General features: G+C 40.0%; 1 protein-coding gene across 5 annotated transcripts in view; it reads left to right on the forward strand.

The window, feature by feature from the left end:
• The window catches only part of BRD1 (bromodomain containing 1), a 44,977-nt gene extending 26,961 nt beyond the window's left edge, over positions 1-18,016 (forward strand). For 3 of the 5 annotated variants that reach the window (XM_083701327.1, XM_083701329.1, XM_083701331.1), the window contains 5 exons: positions 7,207-7,342; positions 7,714-7,841; positions 11,300-11,409; positions 13,797-13,951; positions 16,169-18,016. In XM_083701327.1, the coding sequence (XP_083557453.1) occupies positions 7,207-7,342; positions 7,714-7,841; positions 11,300-11,409; positions 13,797-13,951; positions 16,169-16,352 (713 nt within the window). In that variant the 3' untranslated portion in view covers positions 16,353-18,016. The remainder of the gene's footprint in view (positions 1-7,206; positions 7,343-7,713; positions 7,842-11,299; positions 11,410-13,796; positions 13,952-16,168) is intronic. The other 2 variants (XM_083701328.1, XM_083701330.1) reach the window with 1 other exon arrangement.
• Positions 18,017-19,747: the final 1,731 nt, after the last annotated feature.

Raw genomic sequence — 19,747 nt, forward strand, 5'->3', positions numbered from 1 at the left:
TTTACAAGTGGAACTCATTTTTCCTTGTTTCTAGAATGCCATCTGAACAAAGTTTACCTGTATGTGTCTGTTCTCATTGTGTTGCATTATGCCTGCCTACACGCCTATGGAACCTCTAACGCAAGAGTATGCCACTTGCTAGTTTGTTTCTTGCAGCTCATTATGAACTCATAGCAGAGCCCCCCCTTCTCTATATTTGTCCAGAATCTTCCTACTGAACACGTTTTCTCTTTTTTACTGAGGTTATAGCAAAGGTCCAGAAGCTCACAAGACCGTCAACCAGTGGTTCACAAGCGTTCCTTGGCTTACTTGCCAGCTATCACATGTTATTGCTACCAGTCCCCTCTCCTGCGTCATCTGGCATTCACAGAATACCTGGGAGGGTAGGCATTTGTGTGGAGGTAAGGGGGCAGTCAGAAATAGTGGAAGTGTCACCATTTGCTTGGTAGGAACTTCTGCTATTTCTTACCTGCTCAAAAACTGCAATGGAAATTAGACTTGCGAGTAGCAATCAGTGTCCTGTTCTCTTGAGGCTCTTGCCACTTGCTGGTGAGTGGCCTTGTTGATCCCTTTTGATCCCTTTTTGATCAGTTGCCTGGAACTTGGGTTGCGAGGACAACATCCGAGGAATCATGCCCTTTCCTTCCTACCATTGGAACGGTGTGTTTCTCTCTTCCTTCCTCTTCTCGGCCCAGCTTCCTCACGCTTTCCTGAGAAGTTCCAATTGTGCCGTTCCAGTTTCACAGTGAACACTTGATGACACATAGTGCTGTTTCTTTTCTCTCCTCCCCGCTGCCTGCCTCACTACTACACGTGAAAGAGCAAAAGTGCCCCTAAAGTTGAGAAGCAGCAGGGAGAGAGAAGTGTTGGTGTCCCCTTTTTTTCAGAACTCCAATTTTTACTGTTGATTTTTTTTTAATTAAAAAAATGTACAGTGGACGCTCGGGTTGCGAACGTGATCTGTGCGAGAAACACGTTCGCAACCCGCAGTGCTGCGTCTGCACACGCTCAGGTTGCGATTTGGCGCTTTTGCGCAAGCGCTGTAACCCGGAAGTAACCCATTCTAGTACTTTCGGGTTCGGCGCGGTGCACAACCTGAAGTGTCTGTAAACTGAGGTATGACTGTATAGGTAAATGTTAAATATATTTTTCTTGGCAAATGTTTTATATCACCTATTTTAAATAGTTGCAAAATCTAGAAAGCGGGGTGAGTTTATAATCCTAACCCAGAAATAAGTTTTTCCCTGGTGGTATCAACTGAATATTCCCTTCTGAGGGAAAGAAGAAGAAAATGCTGTAAAGCTTTTTTAAAAATTTGTGTGTGTTTCTGTCCCATCTCTCTTATATAGAACTTTTTAAGCCCATAAAATATTCAGGCAGTATTAGTCAATTGGCAAATGTTTCTTCTTTGCACTTAAATAGACCTTTTGTAAATACTGTTGTGCTTTGAGTAGAAGGATGGCATAGTGCAGTATTTTGTTGTTGAATAAAGCTGTTTCAGAGTGTCAACACTATTTCAATTAATCATCTTACAAGACTCTTCTAATGTATATTGCGGATGCAGATGACTTGCTGCTGGCCTTATTAAGAAAACTTCCATAAAGCTGTCTTTCTAGATCCCTAGTGTTCATGCAATCTTTGATATCTGTTAGGAGAAAAAAAGCTCTTTCTAAGTGTTCTCATGACTGTTGATCAAAACTTAAGTTTAACTTAAGTATAAAATTGGCAGGGGAAAACTAATAGACTATCAACTATACTAGAATATCTTACCCGGTTTTTGTTAGAAATATTGAAATGATAATGTTTCCAGTACTTTACTGAAAATGTAAGCAGGACAATTCTATAGCTATATCTCTAATGTGGAAAAGTAAGATCCTTTCTTTAATTGTGTGTGTGTTATGTAATTATTAAGGAAATGCTGTGAGAGTGTTTTGGAAAGAAGAAGCTCAGTTTACTTCTGAAATTGTGGAACTTGATGCCCTCTAGTCTGATTTCTTATTTGTGGAGCAATTGACAGTAGCTGGAAACATTTCTAAAACGCTGCATAGAAATTTTACGATCCATCAATTAACTGCAGCGTGTATTGTTTTCTTTGAACTACTTAACTATTGTACATGGTAAAAGCAAAATTTGGAATAAACAATTTAGTAGTTCCTTCACCCTAAGCCTACGATTTCCTTTTTAAAAAATTCTGTGTGCTGAAAACCAGTTCAGTAGCATCTTGTGACCCTAGCACATGTTTCTGCTAACTCACAATACACCTTCTAAATTCACATGTGCAAGATACTTCCTTGGGCTTCGTCTGCTAATGTCTTACTGTACTGCTGAAGCATCTTTAGAGGTACTGATGCTCCAAATATAGAAATAGGTGGATAAATTAATCTGTCATCTTCTTTCATTGGAATGAATTTCTGCAAAAATGCGGCCCCTGTTCATGGTATCTCTTATGAAAAATGCCCCTAAGCTCTCTGCTGCTACATCTTTCAGTAATGAGCAGTTGATTCAAAGTGGAGAATATTTCAGTCTTCCACTTTCAGATATTACATTAAATATGACTAGTAGAAGACATTGATAGTTTGCATAGTTTTTGCTATTCTTGCTCTGAATACTGCTGGGAGGAGGGCTTATTTAATTAAAGCTCTTTTCCCTTTCAGTGAGACTAAATGGCTTTTTCACTGTCTTCCAGGTTCTCATATTAACTAATATGCTGAGTATTTATCTATTTGGATCCTAATTATTTTCTATTATCCTGAACACGGACTGGAATTCAATGTAATGATCATTTTGGAACGCAGAAAGACAATTACATTTCAAGTAATTATTTTGGATCATGTTGGAGACACCAGCCATCCTTTAAAACAAAATCAATATCTTGAACCCTGTTGGAGGAAGTCTTTGATATATATGAACCTATGCTCTTCATTCAGTATATTTCCCTATCTCCGTAAGTTATGAAGTTGTATGTTGCAATCTTATGTGACATAAATTGGTTGCAGTTTTACCAATCCCCAGAAGTCTTACCTCAAACGTGCTCCTTGTGGGTTGATTGGTTAAGAATGTTCCTTTCCACTGCCATTCCTCTGCAAGCCAATCTAATCTTCCCTTGGCCAGGATATAGACTCCATAATACATTCACCAAATATAATAACTACATTTCTCTCCATCTTTATTTTGTTGCAGAATATACAGGGCTCTGTAGGAATTGAACATGATTTTGCACTAGCACTGGGCAGCAAAAAGGGTCTATATAGTGGTGCCATTCATTGATTATTGAAAATACTTGCCAGCCGACACCCTCAATTACTGCCTAGATCAGAAAACCCAATCCTGCGTTATACAGAGAGGGAATTAGGCAAGGGTTTTGTAACTTCCTAAGTCAAAGGGATTTTGAATTCCTAAATGCAGTATCTTATGTTTACTTTCCAAACTTAGTATTCCTCATTTTTTAAAAAAAAAATCCTTCCCTTTTCCTTCTATTTCTTCATAACTGATTGCTTTCTACTGCATTGACTTTTTTCAGAGTCCAGTCGAGAATTCTTATCTGGTAGACACGGGACTACTTCTTTTTTACATAAATTTTTAACACTCTTGACACAATAAGTTTGACTCCATATTTACAGATTGGGTATAACTTCAGTTCCAAAATAATGAAATAGATTTTTTAAATTGTTTTGTGTATCCTGTGTTTCCATGAAATGGTTAGTTGTGTTACAGCAAGGAGTAGTTGTAGTTGTAGCTTCTACTGTGACAGTTGCATATCTGCTTCAACTTACACTCAAGGTAAAGGTAAAGGGACCTCTGACCGTTAGGTCCAGTTGCGGACAACTCTGGGGTTGCTGCGCTCATCTCTCTTTACTGGCCAAGGGAGCCGGAGTACAACTTCCGGGTCATGTGACCAGCATGACTACGCTGCTTCTGGTGAACCAGAGCAGCGCACGGAAACACTGTTTACCTTCCCGCTGGAGCGGTACCTATTTACTTGCACTGCGTGCTTTCAAACTGCTAGGTGGGCAGGAGCTGGGACCAAGCAACGGGAGCTCACCCCGTTGCGGAGATTCGAACCGCCGACCTTCTAATCGGCAAGCCCTAAGCTCTCTCTCTCTTCACCTATTAAAAATAATATTCTTTCCACAGTATGAAAATCTTAAGTACATGTTGTTTCATAGAATATCTTCATCAATAGTAGTCAAAGAGTTCTTTACTACTTAGAAAGTGTTTTGTTGTCCCTTAACTAGCTTCTTGCAGTATGAGCTTGTGTAGGCAAGAGCTTGTTCATCAGAAGCGCAAAGGATCTGAAATGGACTATGAACAATTAAATTTCATAGGCGTTTAACATTTAGAATGCCACACTCTTCCTTGTTGAAACAGACTAACATGGCTTTTCTTCTGAATGTACTCAAAATAGCCGCAGCAAAGAATGTTGTGTTAGGAAAAAGTTGCTTGGACAACTAATGAAAACTTAGAAGCACAGAAAGATCATTGTAAAGGTCTGTTAACTTCCCGTGGAGTACTAATGGTTCCAGAAAACTTCAGTGTGGATCTGACAGAGCATCTCAAATGCAGAAGAAAATGAAAACAGATTCAGCTATTTTACCATTGCTCCAACAGAGTCTCTAAAATTGCTTGAGAAATTGATAGTATCCGGCTACCAAGTGCTTCTTCCTCGTTACTCTCTAATTTTTGTAAATTGTGTTAGGCCAGGCCAAAATGTTTTATGCAACTGTATCTGTTTCTGGAAACACCTGGGACTCAGCTATACTGCTGCAAATAAAACGTTTTGTGTGTGTTGTAAAGTGAAACATACAAATGTGGCACTAGATGACAATGGTGAGCTATGGCAAATTCAATATATTTTTAAAAAACTTTTTTTTTTAGGAAAAAGCATTTTCATAGCAATTTTATATATGTGTAGATTCCACCCTGTTCTTGCTAAAATGATCATTTATGTTTTTGTATACTTCTATGGCTGTGTTTGGATTTAATTGTGAATTATGGTTTAGCATTACACAAACAAACCTTGGAGTGCTTCCCCCTTCACTTTCTCTACTAGAGTGGCTAAGTGAAGTTTGGAAGCTTTTTTAAAAAATAATAACATTAACTGTAGTTTAGCTTACAGCTGCAGGACATGCTGCAGCTCATTTTTGTAATGCTAGACTACATTTTTGTGTCATGCTTGAACCAGCCCTGTATATTTTACACATATTTCTGCAATTTATTAGCACTCGTTGTGGAATAGTGTGGGGATGTAAGGAATGGACTTCGGTTGGATATGGTATTTGAACTTCTGTGCTTTAACTGCTCATATAGAAGTGTGTGTACAAAAGTTTTAAATTGTCTTTCCAGTTTGCCTGAAATATTTTGTTGTTTGGCTCACACAACAGATCAGCACGCAGTATTACACTGGTTTCAATTCTAAGCATTTGATCCTCTGGTCTCTTAGAAATAATGATGCTGGCCCATTCAAGCCCTTCTGTGTGTACATACTACTTGGAAAATATTCACTTTGCAAATATTATTGCATTTACATTTAGCTTATATTTAGCATTCCTCCCCCCCAATTCATGTTGTCCTGTTTTGGAGGAGGATGAAGATCTTACCTGTGTGGGGCTTCAGCCCTATAACTGCTCTTTCTAACAGTAGTTTTTCAATAAGATTTGTGCACAGTGTCAGTAATGCAGTAATCTTTGCCTATGCACCACCACCTTGTAAAATGAGTACCGGTATATAAAACAAGGAAGCTTCATGAAACCTTCAAAGCTGATACGACACAAGCTATTGTTGACTGCTTCTCATTTTGATTTCTCTGTACCCTGTATATTCTGGTGTAAAAATGCAGAGTGACTAACTGAATGACAAGAAGGAGCATATGTGGGTATAGGGAAATTGTAAGGTCAATTTGCCTGCATTCTGTATTGCAGTTGGTTGTCTTCAACTTGTATTGCCACAGGTTCATATCTTGTTAGATCAACTAGTGTCTGACTTGTTCATCACACGGTACCAGTTTTAGGAAAAGTTCTTTCTTAGAGCAGGTTTCTTTTTTTGAAAAATGAAAGATTGGAAACATGTTATTTAAAACACTCCAAGGAAACATAATTTTAGTGTTGCTGTGTTCACCACGAGTGTTTGTATACTGGCGGAACCATGCCTCCATATAAGCCATCTTACCTTCTGCAGCTGGTGTGCCAAGCAGATCTTACCCCCCCCCCCGCCCCAAGCGAGACAGAGAGCTTTTAAGCTCTTAGACCTGCTTACTGGACTCACGGGGGTCTTCTGAGATCTTGCAAGAGGCTCCCAGAGCCAGGCAGAGAGCTTAAAAGCTCTTTTTGCCCCGGGAAAACCCTGCACAAAAAGCTCTCTGCCTTCCATGCTCTTAATTTATGGGATGTCAACCAATCAGTTTTCAGCAGTGTAAAAATGTACATAAGTTGTGAGTTACCTGCGTGTCCTCAACGTATTTTATGCATCTGTTGAATCTTACGTACAATTTTCATTCATGGTCAATTGAAGCATCGTTCAGTTTTATTTATTATTACGATATGAGACACTACCATTCCTTTTTCTAAAATAAAAGAAGATCAAATTTCAAAGTTGGCAGATAAGCTGTTTGGGTTGTGGACTTTTATACTAGTCTAGTGCTGTATTAGGTTTCTGTACACAGGTTCTGAATCCTAAACTGAATATGTGCAGACAGTGTTAGCAATTTCTAGAGCTCTATTGAAAGTTAGCAGTCACCTATTTGATACCAAACTGGTCCTTGCGATGCTGGGAGTTTGGAGACAGCCATTCTCCATTTTCTTCTGACGATTTGAGAAATAGAATGAATTTGCTGTCACTTGCAACTCAGATGCTTTAAGTACTGTATTAACTCACATTCTTTTAATTTCTAGATATTTAATGAAAATGTAGACCTGTCTTTTGTATGTTTGCCTAGACTTCGTTCTGCATGCATTGCTTTAGGAGCGGCACAGTTTGATATATCTTGCAACAAGTACCAGTCCTTTGATCAGTCCCTCCTCTGTCTTCACTGATGTCTACACATTCTGCATGTTTCACTTAACTATTTAACGTTTAATCTCATTCCTCTTGCACATGTTACAGCTCTATTAACAGAGGTACTAAAACATGCACATAAGTATATATTGAAACATGTATGAAAATACAATCCACTTCCACATTATGTGTATTTTTCTCTTGTTAACCTGCCAGGTCTTTCGAATGGTTTTGGAGATGGCAGTAAAGAGTCGGAGTTAAATGATACTCCAGGGAGAAAAGTTGAACCTCGTCGCCGTTGTGCATCAGAGTCTAGTATATCCTCAAGTAACAGCCTGTTGTGTAATTCAAGGTAAAAAATGTGGTGTTATTAGCCCAAAGTATGTTCAAAATATAATTATTTGGATCTAGTCTTCCTATAAGCAGAGGTACTGCAGTTTGTCATTTGCCCTGTGCCTCTTGAAAATATTCTCTGGAGGGTTGCAGGACCCTCTGTAACAGTGAGGAAAGTGGTAAAAATCCCCATTTCCCTTCCTCAAGCAAGAATATCCACTGGATTTCAGAAGTGGGCAGCTCAACAGTAATATTAGTTACTGGGGTGAGAGACTTCTGGCATATAAATGGCCATGCTCATGAAACCTTATAAAGAAGTATAACGATTCACGTGTTTCTGCAAGCTATTGTTATTGTTATTATGTTTTCTGACACTTCAAATGTTTCTAGTTTTAGCCTGCCAAAATGTGGGAAAGGCAAACCAGCGCTTATACGAAGACACACGTTAGAAGACCGAAGTGAGTTGATATCATGCATTGAAAATGGAAACTACGCAAAAGCAGCAAGAATTGCGGCTGGTAACTGATATATTTACGCTATGTATTTATAAAAAATATCTGGCGTTTCTTCCTGCCTGCTCTCTAGAAACGAAGGGTGCTGCCTTCTCATGATATCTTATTCTGTGGCCAGATGAATGTGAGACTTTGCCTATTTGTGTCTACCTCTTGATGATACCCGTTAGGTTTTCCAACTTGCCCCCAAAGTGCCTCCTTCTAATCGATCTCTTATTTCCTGTGCCTCAGACATTTTGAGGTTGAACATAACAAACACAAACCTTCTCCCACCCATATTTCTCTCCTGTGCACCCTTTTCTAAACTCTTCGTTAAAAAATTGATCTGCTTTGAACACCCGTTACACCTTTAAACTCCTCTTTCCTTGTCTTGCGTTCTGCTCTTTGTGATTATAGCAGTTGGTCCCTTATGACTATTTAACCATTCCCTTTAGCGCATCTCCACCTCGAGGCCTTGTTAGCATTGCTTTTCCTGCACCAGCCTCGCTTCACCTCATCTGCTTTCCCTCAGCTGTGTTGTCTCTTGTTCATGCCCTCGTTACTTCTTTTGTCCATCTAATATAAACTGTAAGCCCTTTGAGCACTATATTTTCCCTGTTCTATATATTGCCTTAACACACTGGTGTCACTAAGCAAATAAATTTCAATTAACAAAGAACTCTTAGTTTGCATGTTGTGTTCAGGGCTTTCCATGTTGACTCTGCTCCAAAATGCCAGGAAATCGCAGCTGAGAACAAGACACATTATTGAGGCAGTATGGTACGGGATCCATGCTGTGGTTAGTTCAAGCTTCGCCGCCACCTTGGAGCAGAATGGCTTGCAGTTCAGAATCAGAAGAACCTTTATTTGCACCAGCCACTAGCCGTAGCAATAAAATAAAATACAGTGTACTGAAGATAGAGGTAAAAACATAACTATACAAAATACATTCTGGAGGTTTACATCAATGATCAAATAATAGACCTTATTCTAATTGCCCCTGCTAAATTTTTTGCAGTTTTTGCTGTCGCCCGATTATCTTGATCTGCTAGAAGAAAGGACACAGTAGCAGAGGTTGAGCGACCTGGTATAGATAGCATTTGAGGGGTAATAACCTCTCTCTTCAAAGGCTTTCCATTGCAGAGGGATCAGCCTAACTCCCAGAATTGTCTGTTCACTGGAATAGACAAGTGGGGTCTATGCAGCTGAAGCTAACATGCAACTGAAGTTATCCTTCCATGTTACAACTACACAACTGGCACAAATGATAAGAGTTGGAAGGGACTGTTTAAGAGGGGAGGAGGAGGAGTTGACACGCACACAGACACACACAACCAGGGTTTGCCTTCCGCCACAAAATGGCCATTGTCCGTTTTAAACTTCTGTTTATAGGTATGGTACTGTATTTGAGTGCTGGGGCCTCTTAATAAATTACCTGCTCAGAAACTGTGTATAATTCACAACACTGTGTGGAACGAGATCCTGGGCATAAACTTATACCATCATTTATACCTGAACCATATTTCAGCTTTTCTGGAGTTCAGTCTGTATGTGCCTCAAGTCTGTTAGACTTAGCTGAGATGCTCCTGAAGAGCCTGTGGGAAACTGAGCTGCCGAGAAGTCTAGTCATTTGATACGATTAAAACACAACACACATCTGCCTCCATTTCTAGTTATAGCAGTGGAAAGCGGAACTGTGTATTGGTTATTTAAAATTACAGTGGTACCTTGGTTCTTGAACATAATCTGTTCTGGAAGTCCTTTCGACTTCCGAAATGTTTGAAAGCCAAGGCACGGCTTCTGATTGGCACTGGCACCCCGGAAACAATAGCTTCAAGCCGCATCGGACTTTGGCTTCCAAAAAACATTTTAAAACTGGAACACTTCTGGGTTTTTGGCGTTTGGGAGCCGAAATGTTCGAGTACCAAGGTGTTTGAGAACCAAGGTTCCATCGTATAAACTTGAAATAGTTTTCTATGCTTCCTTTCCTCCAATGAGCTCGAGGTAGTGTACATAGTTCTGCCTCTTCCATTTCATCCTCGCAAAAACCCTGTGGTACCTTAGCCCTCATGGCTGATGAGGATTCCTTATCCACCAAACTAACCCTTACCCTACATTGGTTCACTTTATAAACTATTATTTTGGAAAATTAAAACCATGTGTTGTGTCAATGTGGAATCTGGCATACAGAATGTAACTGAGGTAGGGTATAATTTGACCAAATTTCACTCGCACTTCGTATTGATATTCTCTTGAACATTGGGTTTGCTGTGTGCACAGAATGGCAGGGTGGTTGAAGGACCTTTCTTACTTGCAAACTTCTCTGATTCGTAAAATGGGCTGCCTTTCAAACTGTTGCTGGGCAACACCGGTTCATACTGAGCACGTGCATAAATTTCCTCATTCATGGGAGCTTAGGCAAACTTTGGACCAGAAAATGCTTTTTTTAAAAAAAGAAAAAAAAAAGAAAAGGCAACTCCTGGGTAATGGCACGAGTTAGACATTCCCCTTGATCTATTGCAATAAAATGTTTTGCAAAAGATGCAGTAAAAACAAAAACCTTTCCAAAAAGTCCACCCACTCCCACTCTCCTTTTTCTTAATTGCAAGTCTGAGGGCAAGGACCATCTAATTATAATTTTTTGTAAGCTGCTCTTAAGAGTCTTTTTGGCAAAAGGGTTGGGGAATAAATGTCGTACATAAATAAAACCAAACCATCAATGTCTTTGGGAAGGGGAAAAAATGGTTTAAAAGTGCTAGTCGCTCATCAAACATTTTTCTCATTCAAAACAAGTCATTTTATAGCATTTCTACCTCAAATTCAGTATGGACCTAACTCTTCTACCCTGTCAAGTTCCAAATCAAGCCATAGAACTTGCATCCCCACTTCCCGATTCCTTATTATAGTTCCAGAATGTGAGTCAACCACTTTATTTCAGTGGGTCTACTGTTACTAAACGTTAGTTGACTTGCTGTTTGATTTTTCTTCTTCAAATCTACACTAAATAACAGGAGAACAGAATCACAGGACTGCCAGTTTCAATTTGTGGAAATGATCAGTCATGAGTCTTATAAGGCCACAGCCAACAAATTCTCTTAGCTCAATGTATCTGTGGTTCTTGCATGCATAATATTAACTGGTTAAACTGGTCAATATGTTACTCTGTTCTCCCAGTCAGCCAATGAACTGTGTGTAACAATATATTGAGCCACCTCCAACCTTGTTGTAGCCGCTTTTCTGCATGGAATGTTTTGTTCCAAAACCTATGTGGTATGGATTGGTTTTCACCACACCAAAGACTTGTAGACAAAGTAGAAGAGCGAAGATTAACAGCTGGTTAAAATTGCCCAAACAACATAGGAGCTGCTTCATGCTAATGCCCTACTCAAAGGGCACACACAAAGTTTACCTTTTCAGTGTGTCAACCATTGCATCAACTGTAGCCGTTATTGATTTACTCTCTCTTTCTCTCTTTTCCCCTTTAGAAGTTGGGCACAGCAGCATGTGGATTTCAACAGATGCTTCCAATTCTGTCCTTGAGCCTCTAAAAGTTGTGTGGGCCAAATGCAGTGGGTATCCTTCCTATCCAGCACTGGTGAGTTGTCATTTATATTAGAGGTGACTAGAAGTAACATACCTTTTTTATTCCAGTTGCACAATTTATTATGGGTTGCACAATTTATTATGAGTTCATGAAATGGCAAGTGGTAGTTGTCATATTCTGATGCTTTCAGAGTCAGTTTCCATGTAAGTGTCATGTTAGCCCAATTTTGGAAGTATACCCAATAATTAGTTTCCCATTAATTTATTCCAACTTGTATATATATATGTCCCTTCATATCCATGTTTGGAGATGTCAACTCTCCAATACGTTCTTAAACAACAACAACAACAACAACAAGCAAACCTGGTTTTCTGTACCAAGTTGGAATAAATTGATACTGGAAATATTAATAGATCCATTTCAATAACAGTTTATGCCTGGTTTTGGTACAGAAATGGTTTTGGTCTCCCTTTATAATGACTTCTGTCAGGAGAGTGGGGAAATGCGTTCCAGTTACTTCTCCTTGACTTCTCAGCGGCTTTTGATACTATCGATCACGGTATCCTTCTGGAGTGGCTGTCCGAGTTAGGGGTGGGCATCACTTCTTGGTCTTCCTTAGCCGTTTCCAAGAGAGTGATGCTTGGGGAGTGCTCTTCAGCTCTGTGGAGTCATCAATGTGGGTTCAGTTTTATCCCCCATGCTGTTTAGTATCGACATGAAACCACCGAGTTGGGCTATCCACAATTTGGGACTATGTTGTCAGCAATATGCTGATGACACACAGCTCTACTTCTCCTTTGCATCTGCAGGTGAGGCAGTTGAAGTGCTGGACCAGTGTCTTGTCTGGTAATGGGACTGGATGAGAGCCAACAAAGTGGAGCTCAGTCCAGATAAGACTAAGCCACTGTTAGTGGGTTGTTCCCTAGAGTGAATGAATGGGAAGTTGCCTGCTCTTGACGGGGTCACATTCCCTCTGAAGGAGTGGGTACATAGCTTGGGGGTACTCCTGGATCCATTGCTGTCACTTGAGGCTCAGGTGGCCTCAGTGGTGCAGAGTTCCTTCCCTCAGCTTTGACTGGTGGCCCAGCTGTTCCCCTATCTGTACAGGGATAGCTTCGATTCTGCTGCCTGTGCTTTGGCAATCTCCAGTGTAGATTAATACAATGCATTGTACATGTGGCTGCTTCTGAAGGTGGTTTGGAAACTTCAGCTGGTGTAGGCAGCCACGTTGCTCAATTAGTTGCCAGGCCCAATTCAAAGTGCTGGTTTGGACCTATAAAGCCTTAAATGGCTCAGTACTGCTCTGTGGTCCAAACCACTGAGCCTCTTGGGCTTGCCGATCAGAAGGTTGGTGGTTTGAATCTGCACAAAGGGGTGAGCTCCCGTTGCTCTGTCCCAGCTTCTGCCAACCTAGCAGTTCAAAAGCACACCAGTGCAAGTAGATAAGTAGGTACCCCTGTGGCTGGAAGGTAAACGGTGTTTCCATGCACTCTGGTTTCCGTCATGGTGTTCTGTTGTGCCAGAAGCGGTTTAGTCATACTGGCCACATGACCCAGAAAGCTGTCTGTGGACAAACGCCCGCTACCTCGGCCTGAAAAGCAAGATGAGCGCCACACCCCATAATCGCCGTTGACTGGACCAGGGGTCCTTTACCTTTTTATTTTTTACCTGAAGGTCTGAACCAGGCCTTCAAATCATCATCCAAGGTCCTTCTTCATGTGCTTCCTCCACAAGAGGTCTAGAGGGTGGCAACACGGAAATGGGCCTTTTCTGCCATGGCTCTCTGTGGAATGGTCTCTCCAGAGAGGCTCTCCTGGTGCCTTCGCTACATATCTTTAGGCTCCAGGCAAAAATGTTCCTCTATAACCAGGCCTTTGACTGATTAAACAATCTGGACTTTCAGTTTTGTTTATGAGAGGGAGTTATTGGTGGTGGTGGTGGTTGTATGTATTTTGTGTTTCCATTCTGTAGTGTTATGCTATGAAATGGCCTGTGATCTTTGGTTAAAGGGTGGTATATGAATTTAATAAATAACCATAATAACCACAATGTCTAACAAATTAAAGTCTTAAGTATTGGATACCAAAGTGTACTTAATGGGTAAATAGTTGGTTATTTCAAAGAGGTTACTGTAGCACAGGTCCTTCAGAGATAGCTGGATTCAAACTCGCACCATCCCTGATTGTTGATTAGGCTGGCTGGAATTGAGCAACCACTGGAGGACCACAAGTTAGTTATCCTTGCTGTAGCAGCCTGGGGCTTCATCATGTGGGAAGTGAATGGGAAGTTACCACATTATTAAGAGTGTGACTCCTGTGAATTGAGTTTCATGTTGTGTACATTGGTTTGAGATTTATGTTAGTAGATAGCTGCCTAATATACAATAAAATCTTTAAGAGCAGTTACTAAATTATTATCCTTTCTCCTCCATTTTATAGATAATTGACCCTAAAATGCCTCGTGTTGCTGGCCATCACAATGGTGTTACAATACCAGTGCCACCCCTTGATGTGTTGAAAATTGGAGAACAAATGCAGACCAAATCGGATGAGAAGCTTTTCTTGGTTTTATTTTTTGACAATAAAAGGAGCTGGTATGTAAACTTCTTTCTCAAATGAAAAAGTCCTGTATATTTTAACTGTAAGGGCAGCTGAAAATGTGATAAATTGGGTTCCACAGCTCCTTATTTGCTCAGAAATGGAATTTTGCAGGAGGAGATAAAAATGTTACTTGCGTGATCCAAATAATTTTAGGAAGCATAAAAGCTCCAGCTTCTGAAAAACCTGATTCCTCCTATTGTAACTGTGTTTAGACATCATGATAAACCATAGTTTATTTTGAAAGGAATAAGGCTGTGCTAGCCTTGGGCTTAAAGGCTTCCCCTTTCTCTCTTCCAGCGCAAAAGCGAAGCTTAACTTGAACTTTATTTGAAACCAGCCACCTTCATGATTCATGGCTTGAAGTTGGCTTGCTTTAAACCATACTTAAGAGTAACCATGGTTTTTTCAGGTTCAGCTGTAATGATCAGCTACAGTGAACCAGAAACTGAATTGAAAGCTTCAGAACTTCTCAATAGCAGCACCAGTGGAAAATTTGGAGTGTGCAAGCACAAGATTTGTGCAGGCACATTCCTGCCATGATGAACTATGATTTATTGTGACGTCCAGTCGTAATCAAAGGCCTTATTTGCACATACCACAATGCCAAGCCATGTTTGAACAAGTACACACTGAGTGCATTGAGTGAAAATTGGAACCATTTTGCTCTGGTCCTGCTGTGAGTTAAAGCCATAGTTGACTTAGCATTATCTGGGCTTTTGTCTCTCTGAGCAAAGCATGTTCTGTGGCCAAGGTTCATTTCATTGCTTTACCAGTCATGGCATATCTGGGACAGATAAACCACAAGCTCGGGTTCAGATGTAACACCACATCTGGTACGCAAGCTGAGACCCTACCTCCCCACAAACTGTCTTGCCAGAGTGGTGCATGCTCTAGTTATCTCCCGCTTGGACTGCTGCAATGCACTCTACATGGGGGTACCTTTGAAAGTGACCTGGAAACTACAACTAATCCAGAATGCGGCAGCTAGACTGGTGACTGGGAGTGGCCACCAAGACCGTATAACACCGGTCTTGAAAAATCTATATTGCCTCCCAGTACGTTTCCGAGCACAATTCAAAGTGTTGGTGCTGACCTTTAAAGCCCTAAATGGCCTCGGTCCAGTATACCTGAAGGAGCATCTCCACCCCCATTGTTCAGCCTGGACACTGAGGTCCAGCTCCAAGGGCTTTCTGGTGGTTCCCTCACTGCAAGAAGTGAGGTTACAGGGAACTTTCTTGGTAGTGGCGCCTGCCGTGTGGAACGCCCTTCCACCAGATGTCAAGGAAATAAACAACTGACTTTTGGAAGACATCTGAAGGCAGCCCTGTTTAGGGAAGTTTTTAATGTTTGATGTTTTATTGTGTTTTTAACATCCTGTTGGGAGCCACCCAGAGTGGCTGGGGAAACCCAGCCGGATGGGTGGGGTATAAATTATTATTATTATTATTATTATTATTATTATTATTATTATTATTATTATACAACCATGTGGCAGGAGTAGCAAAGCTGCCTCTATCATTCACATGTAGCCATAACTTGGCTTAACGTTGTATATGAATTTATCCTCTGCAGACTCTGTTGTAATGTTTGTCATTGTTAGCCTCTGATCCTGTTCAGTATCCATCCTGATTGTGTATTTAGACCTTCAGCTGAGAAATGATGAAACTGCCATCTCATACCAATGCCATGTTTTTAAAAAGTAATCTTGCTAGCCTGCTTGATAATATGGTCCTCATTGAAATGGCCTTGGTTGTCTGAAAAATAAAGTGCAGGCCTAATACTGATGTTCTTGACTGCTGCACATCTTTTCCATGGACCACAGTTTTAAAACCACTTCCTTAGAGAATTTGTCCATTATGAGATTTGTATGAAATTTTGGTTTACTTCCCTGTTTGAAGTCCACTTGGGGCTGGTGGTAATGTATGGTTTTAAACATTGGACTCAAACCTTTTTGTTCCACCATGCGTTTTTAGCTTTTCATTATTCTGATTACCGGTAATCTGTAAGTGTAGGTTTCTTTTCTTTCCAACAGTTATCCTTGCAATTTTTAATGGAAGTTGGTTTTAATTGTCTGTTGTAGACGGCTGTGAGCATTGTTTCGAGTGGAAAGGAGGACTTAAAACAAAACAAAAATTGCATGAGAACCAGGGTATTCTTTAATTTTCCAAACTGGTGATAAGTATCTGAGATGTTGACTTATCCTCTTCCAGGCAATGGCTTCCGAAATCCAAAATGATTCCACTTGGGATTGATGAAACAATAGACAAGTTAAAAATGATGGAAGGTCGGAACTCAAGTATTCGCAAAGCCGTAAGGGTTGCTTTTGATCGTGCTATGAACCATCTCAGTAGAGTCCACGGAGAACCAGTCAGTGACTTCAGTGATATTGACTAACATAGGTGCAACTAAGGCACACAAAAAACCACCCTGTATAGAGATCTACAAATTAACTTCTTCGTCTACAAGAATGTATTGAAGATACAACTTCGTAATCATTGATCCAGTGGCAGGGTTCTGCAGCAGATCCTCTGAATCACCATTGCCATATTGATTTAAAGATTTTTTTTATCATTGTGTTGCTGTTTGGAGGATTTTTCCACTAAAATATCTTGTTCATAGTGTTCATAAAGTGTACATATATGTATATTCAACTCTTAACTTATTCTGATTTTAGATGTACCTTTTTATTTCTTTTATTTTGGCTGGGAAAGGGATAGATTGTCATTTCCATTTCTTTCCGCATTTTTTTTAATTAAAAAAAAAACTTCAGCGCCACCTTCCAGCTTAAGGTGCTAGGTGTTTCTTGAAGTAAATAACATCAGATAGACTTGGCTAAATCATATATTATGATATGGTGCTGCTTATGAAACTTGTATGTGATCTGTAGCTTTTTAACAAGACCTCTGAATGTTTGATTTTGCATAAATCAATTAATCTTTGCACAAAGTACCACATAGTTAAGATGTAAATTTACAACAGCAAATGTGTATTTTAAGAGAAGAAATTACATTATTTTGGAGGGTACTTTGTGAGAAAGACAACAGAAGTAAAAAAAATTATGCTATGTACATCACTTGAAAAATCACCAAAAACACTCCATTGTTGCCCAAAATATCACTTTAGAAATTATTTGTGTTTTATACACAACCGGCTTAAAGCCTGTGAGTATATTATTTCTTGCAAACCATATCTCATCTATCTCCCCTGGATTTTATGTGCCTCCCTGTGTTATATTTATTGTAGAAAATGTATTACTTTGCTTTATAAAGAGAAATAAATGAGAAAGTATATTGATATACATTTTTATATAGGCACATAAGAAAATTTGCTTTGGGAGAAAAAGCTGTCTTGGAAATGGTTGTACAAAATAACTTGATGGGTTGTGTGTCATTTGACCTTTTTTTGTAACTTGTAATCTTTCTTTCAAAGGGGATTTATGTAACTTTTAATTTTAGAACACTTTGGTAGCAATAGAAACTTTGGATACATTTTTGTATGGTACATGTGATGTATATAGAATTAGTACTTTATTTTTATTTCGAAGAATTAAAGCATTACATTTAGGGAAGGAAAATGATAGGGTGGGTTTCGAGTAATAACTTTTATATTAAAAAATAAAGTAAAACTATTGATTGTTGTAGCTACTTTATTTCTATGTTCACTGGAATACTGAATTTGTAACAATGGAAATGGCAAGTATGTTTTCAATGTGATTTATAATGACTACACTATTTATAAGTGCACTGCGGTGGACTCTTCAGTGATAACTTAAATGCTGTACCGAGATATATAATATGCAACACCAAATAATGCATATGAATGCACGAAATATTTATGCCCAGCTTCTTTTTTTTAAAATGGGTTAGCAAAGATGGCAAAGCCGATACTTTTAAAGTCTTTTTAAACAATTTCATTGAATAGCGTTCTTCATTGTAAAACCTGCTTGGATTTTTATTTTAAAGCTACAACCAATTTTGGAATAGTTTCTAATGTTTTTTATTATCTATGGTTTGTAATACCCCCTTAGAAGCTTGAAATAAACTTCCTTTCTCAAGTGATACTTTTGTCATGCATTTGGCCCCTTAGGATGTCTACATGAGAGCCAGAATCGCCTAACCACTTTCTCATAACGGAGATCACTACAAATGCTATACAAAGGATCCAGTTTTGCACCGAGCTTGCATTTTGAGCCACCTAACCGCTCACAGATCTCATAGGCAGCAATATTTGTGATCGCTAAGGAACACTTCTAGGAATCTCAAAAGTTTAGCTTCTCTGTGTTTGCGTTACAAGAAGAACTCTGCAGGGGCACTTAACGTAATGTCTGAGCAGCCGAAAGAAAATTGAATTTGCAGTAGCTTAAACAGGAGAACTGCAAAACTATGTAAACTCTGATGTCACCGCTGAACAAAAGGATGTGCATTTGGGGCTGATTGAAAAAATAGCTCCTGTGCTTTTGCACAGTTGATTTTTCATTAATCATGCTATAAATGGCAGTAGGCATAGGGCAGGTCACATATCCAAAAGAGGTCTGCATTGGAAATGTATCTTCACACCAATAGTTCCTTCATTGTGCATCTTCTAGATCTGTAAGTACCTTGTATAATTTTGGGGTTGCCATTTGCAGGAGTTCCAATAAGATTGGAACATTTGAGAGTTTGTTGAAAGTGCTGGAAATGATGGAATGTGGCTTAAGGAACAGAAACGTGGGTCACAAAGGTGAGAGTTGATCCCTTTGACCTGTTAGGAAAGAGAAGTTGTACAGTTCAGTGACTTCTGGCCTGCGTGACTCGGTTCTTTTTTATCGGAAAGGAAGCGAGCGAGTGAATGTGTGCTTTGAGCTCCTTAAGCTTCTACAAACCTGCTAGAAAGTTAGGGTGCTTTCTCTGAACACCGAGTAAACTCGCAAAAATGTATAAATCCAAATCAAATAAAGGTTGGAAATGTAAAGAGAAAGAAGGTTCCTTTTATCATATGTGGTGGTCTTGCAGTAAGGTTAAGGCTTACTGGGAAGTCCTGTGGACATGAGCTCTGTAAGCTCCATTGGAGAAAGGCAGGGTATAAATCATGGGAATGCAAAATAAGGCCCGGGGGCCAGATGCGGCCCAATCGCCTTCTAAATCCAGCCCACGGACGGTCCAGGAATCAGCATGTTTTTATATGAGTAGAATGTCTTCTATTTAAAATGCATCTCTGGGTTAGTTATGGGACCTGCCTGGTGTTTCTACATGAGTAGAATGTGTGCTTTTATTTAAAATGCATCTCTGGGTTATTTGTGGGGCATAGAAATTCATTCATTTTTCCCCCCCAAAAAAATCTAGTCTGGCCCTACACAAGAACTGAGGGACAGTGGACCAGCCGCTTACTGAAAAAGTTTGCTGACCCCTGGTATAAATGCAGCACAAAGGCTTCATATGAGATGCACCTTGTCTTGGTTCATAAAAATCTCAAGAAATTAAGGAGATCCTTGTGTACCTGATGGGATGCGGGTGGCGCTGTGGGTTAAACCACAGAGCCTAGGACTTGCCAATCAGAAGGTCGGCGGTTCAAATCCCCGCGACGGGGTGAGCTCCCGTTGCTCGGTCCCTGCTCCTGCCAACCTAGCAGTTTGAAAGCACATCAAAGTGCAAGTAGATACATAGGTACCGCTCCGGTGGGAAGGTAAACACCGTTTCCATGCGCTGCTCTGGTTCACCAGAAGCAGCTTAGTCATGCTGGCCACATGACCCGGAAGCTGTACGCCGGCTCACTCGGCCAATAAAACGAGATGAGCGCCGCAACCCCTGAAT

Source organism: Podarcis gaigeae, assembly GCF_964106915.1.
Source record: "Podarcis gaigeae genome assembly, chromosome: 10".
Taxonomy (NCBI): Eukaryota; Metazoa; Chordata; class Lepidosauria; order Squamata; family Lacertidae; genus Podarcis; species Podarcis gaigeae.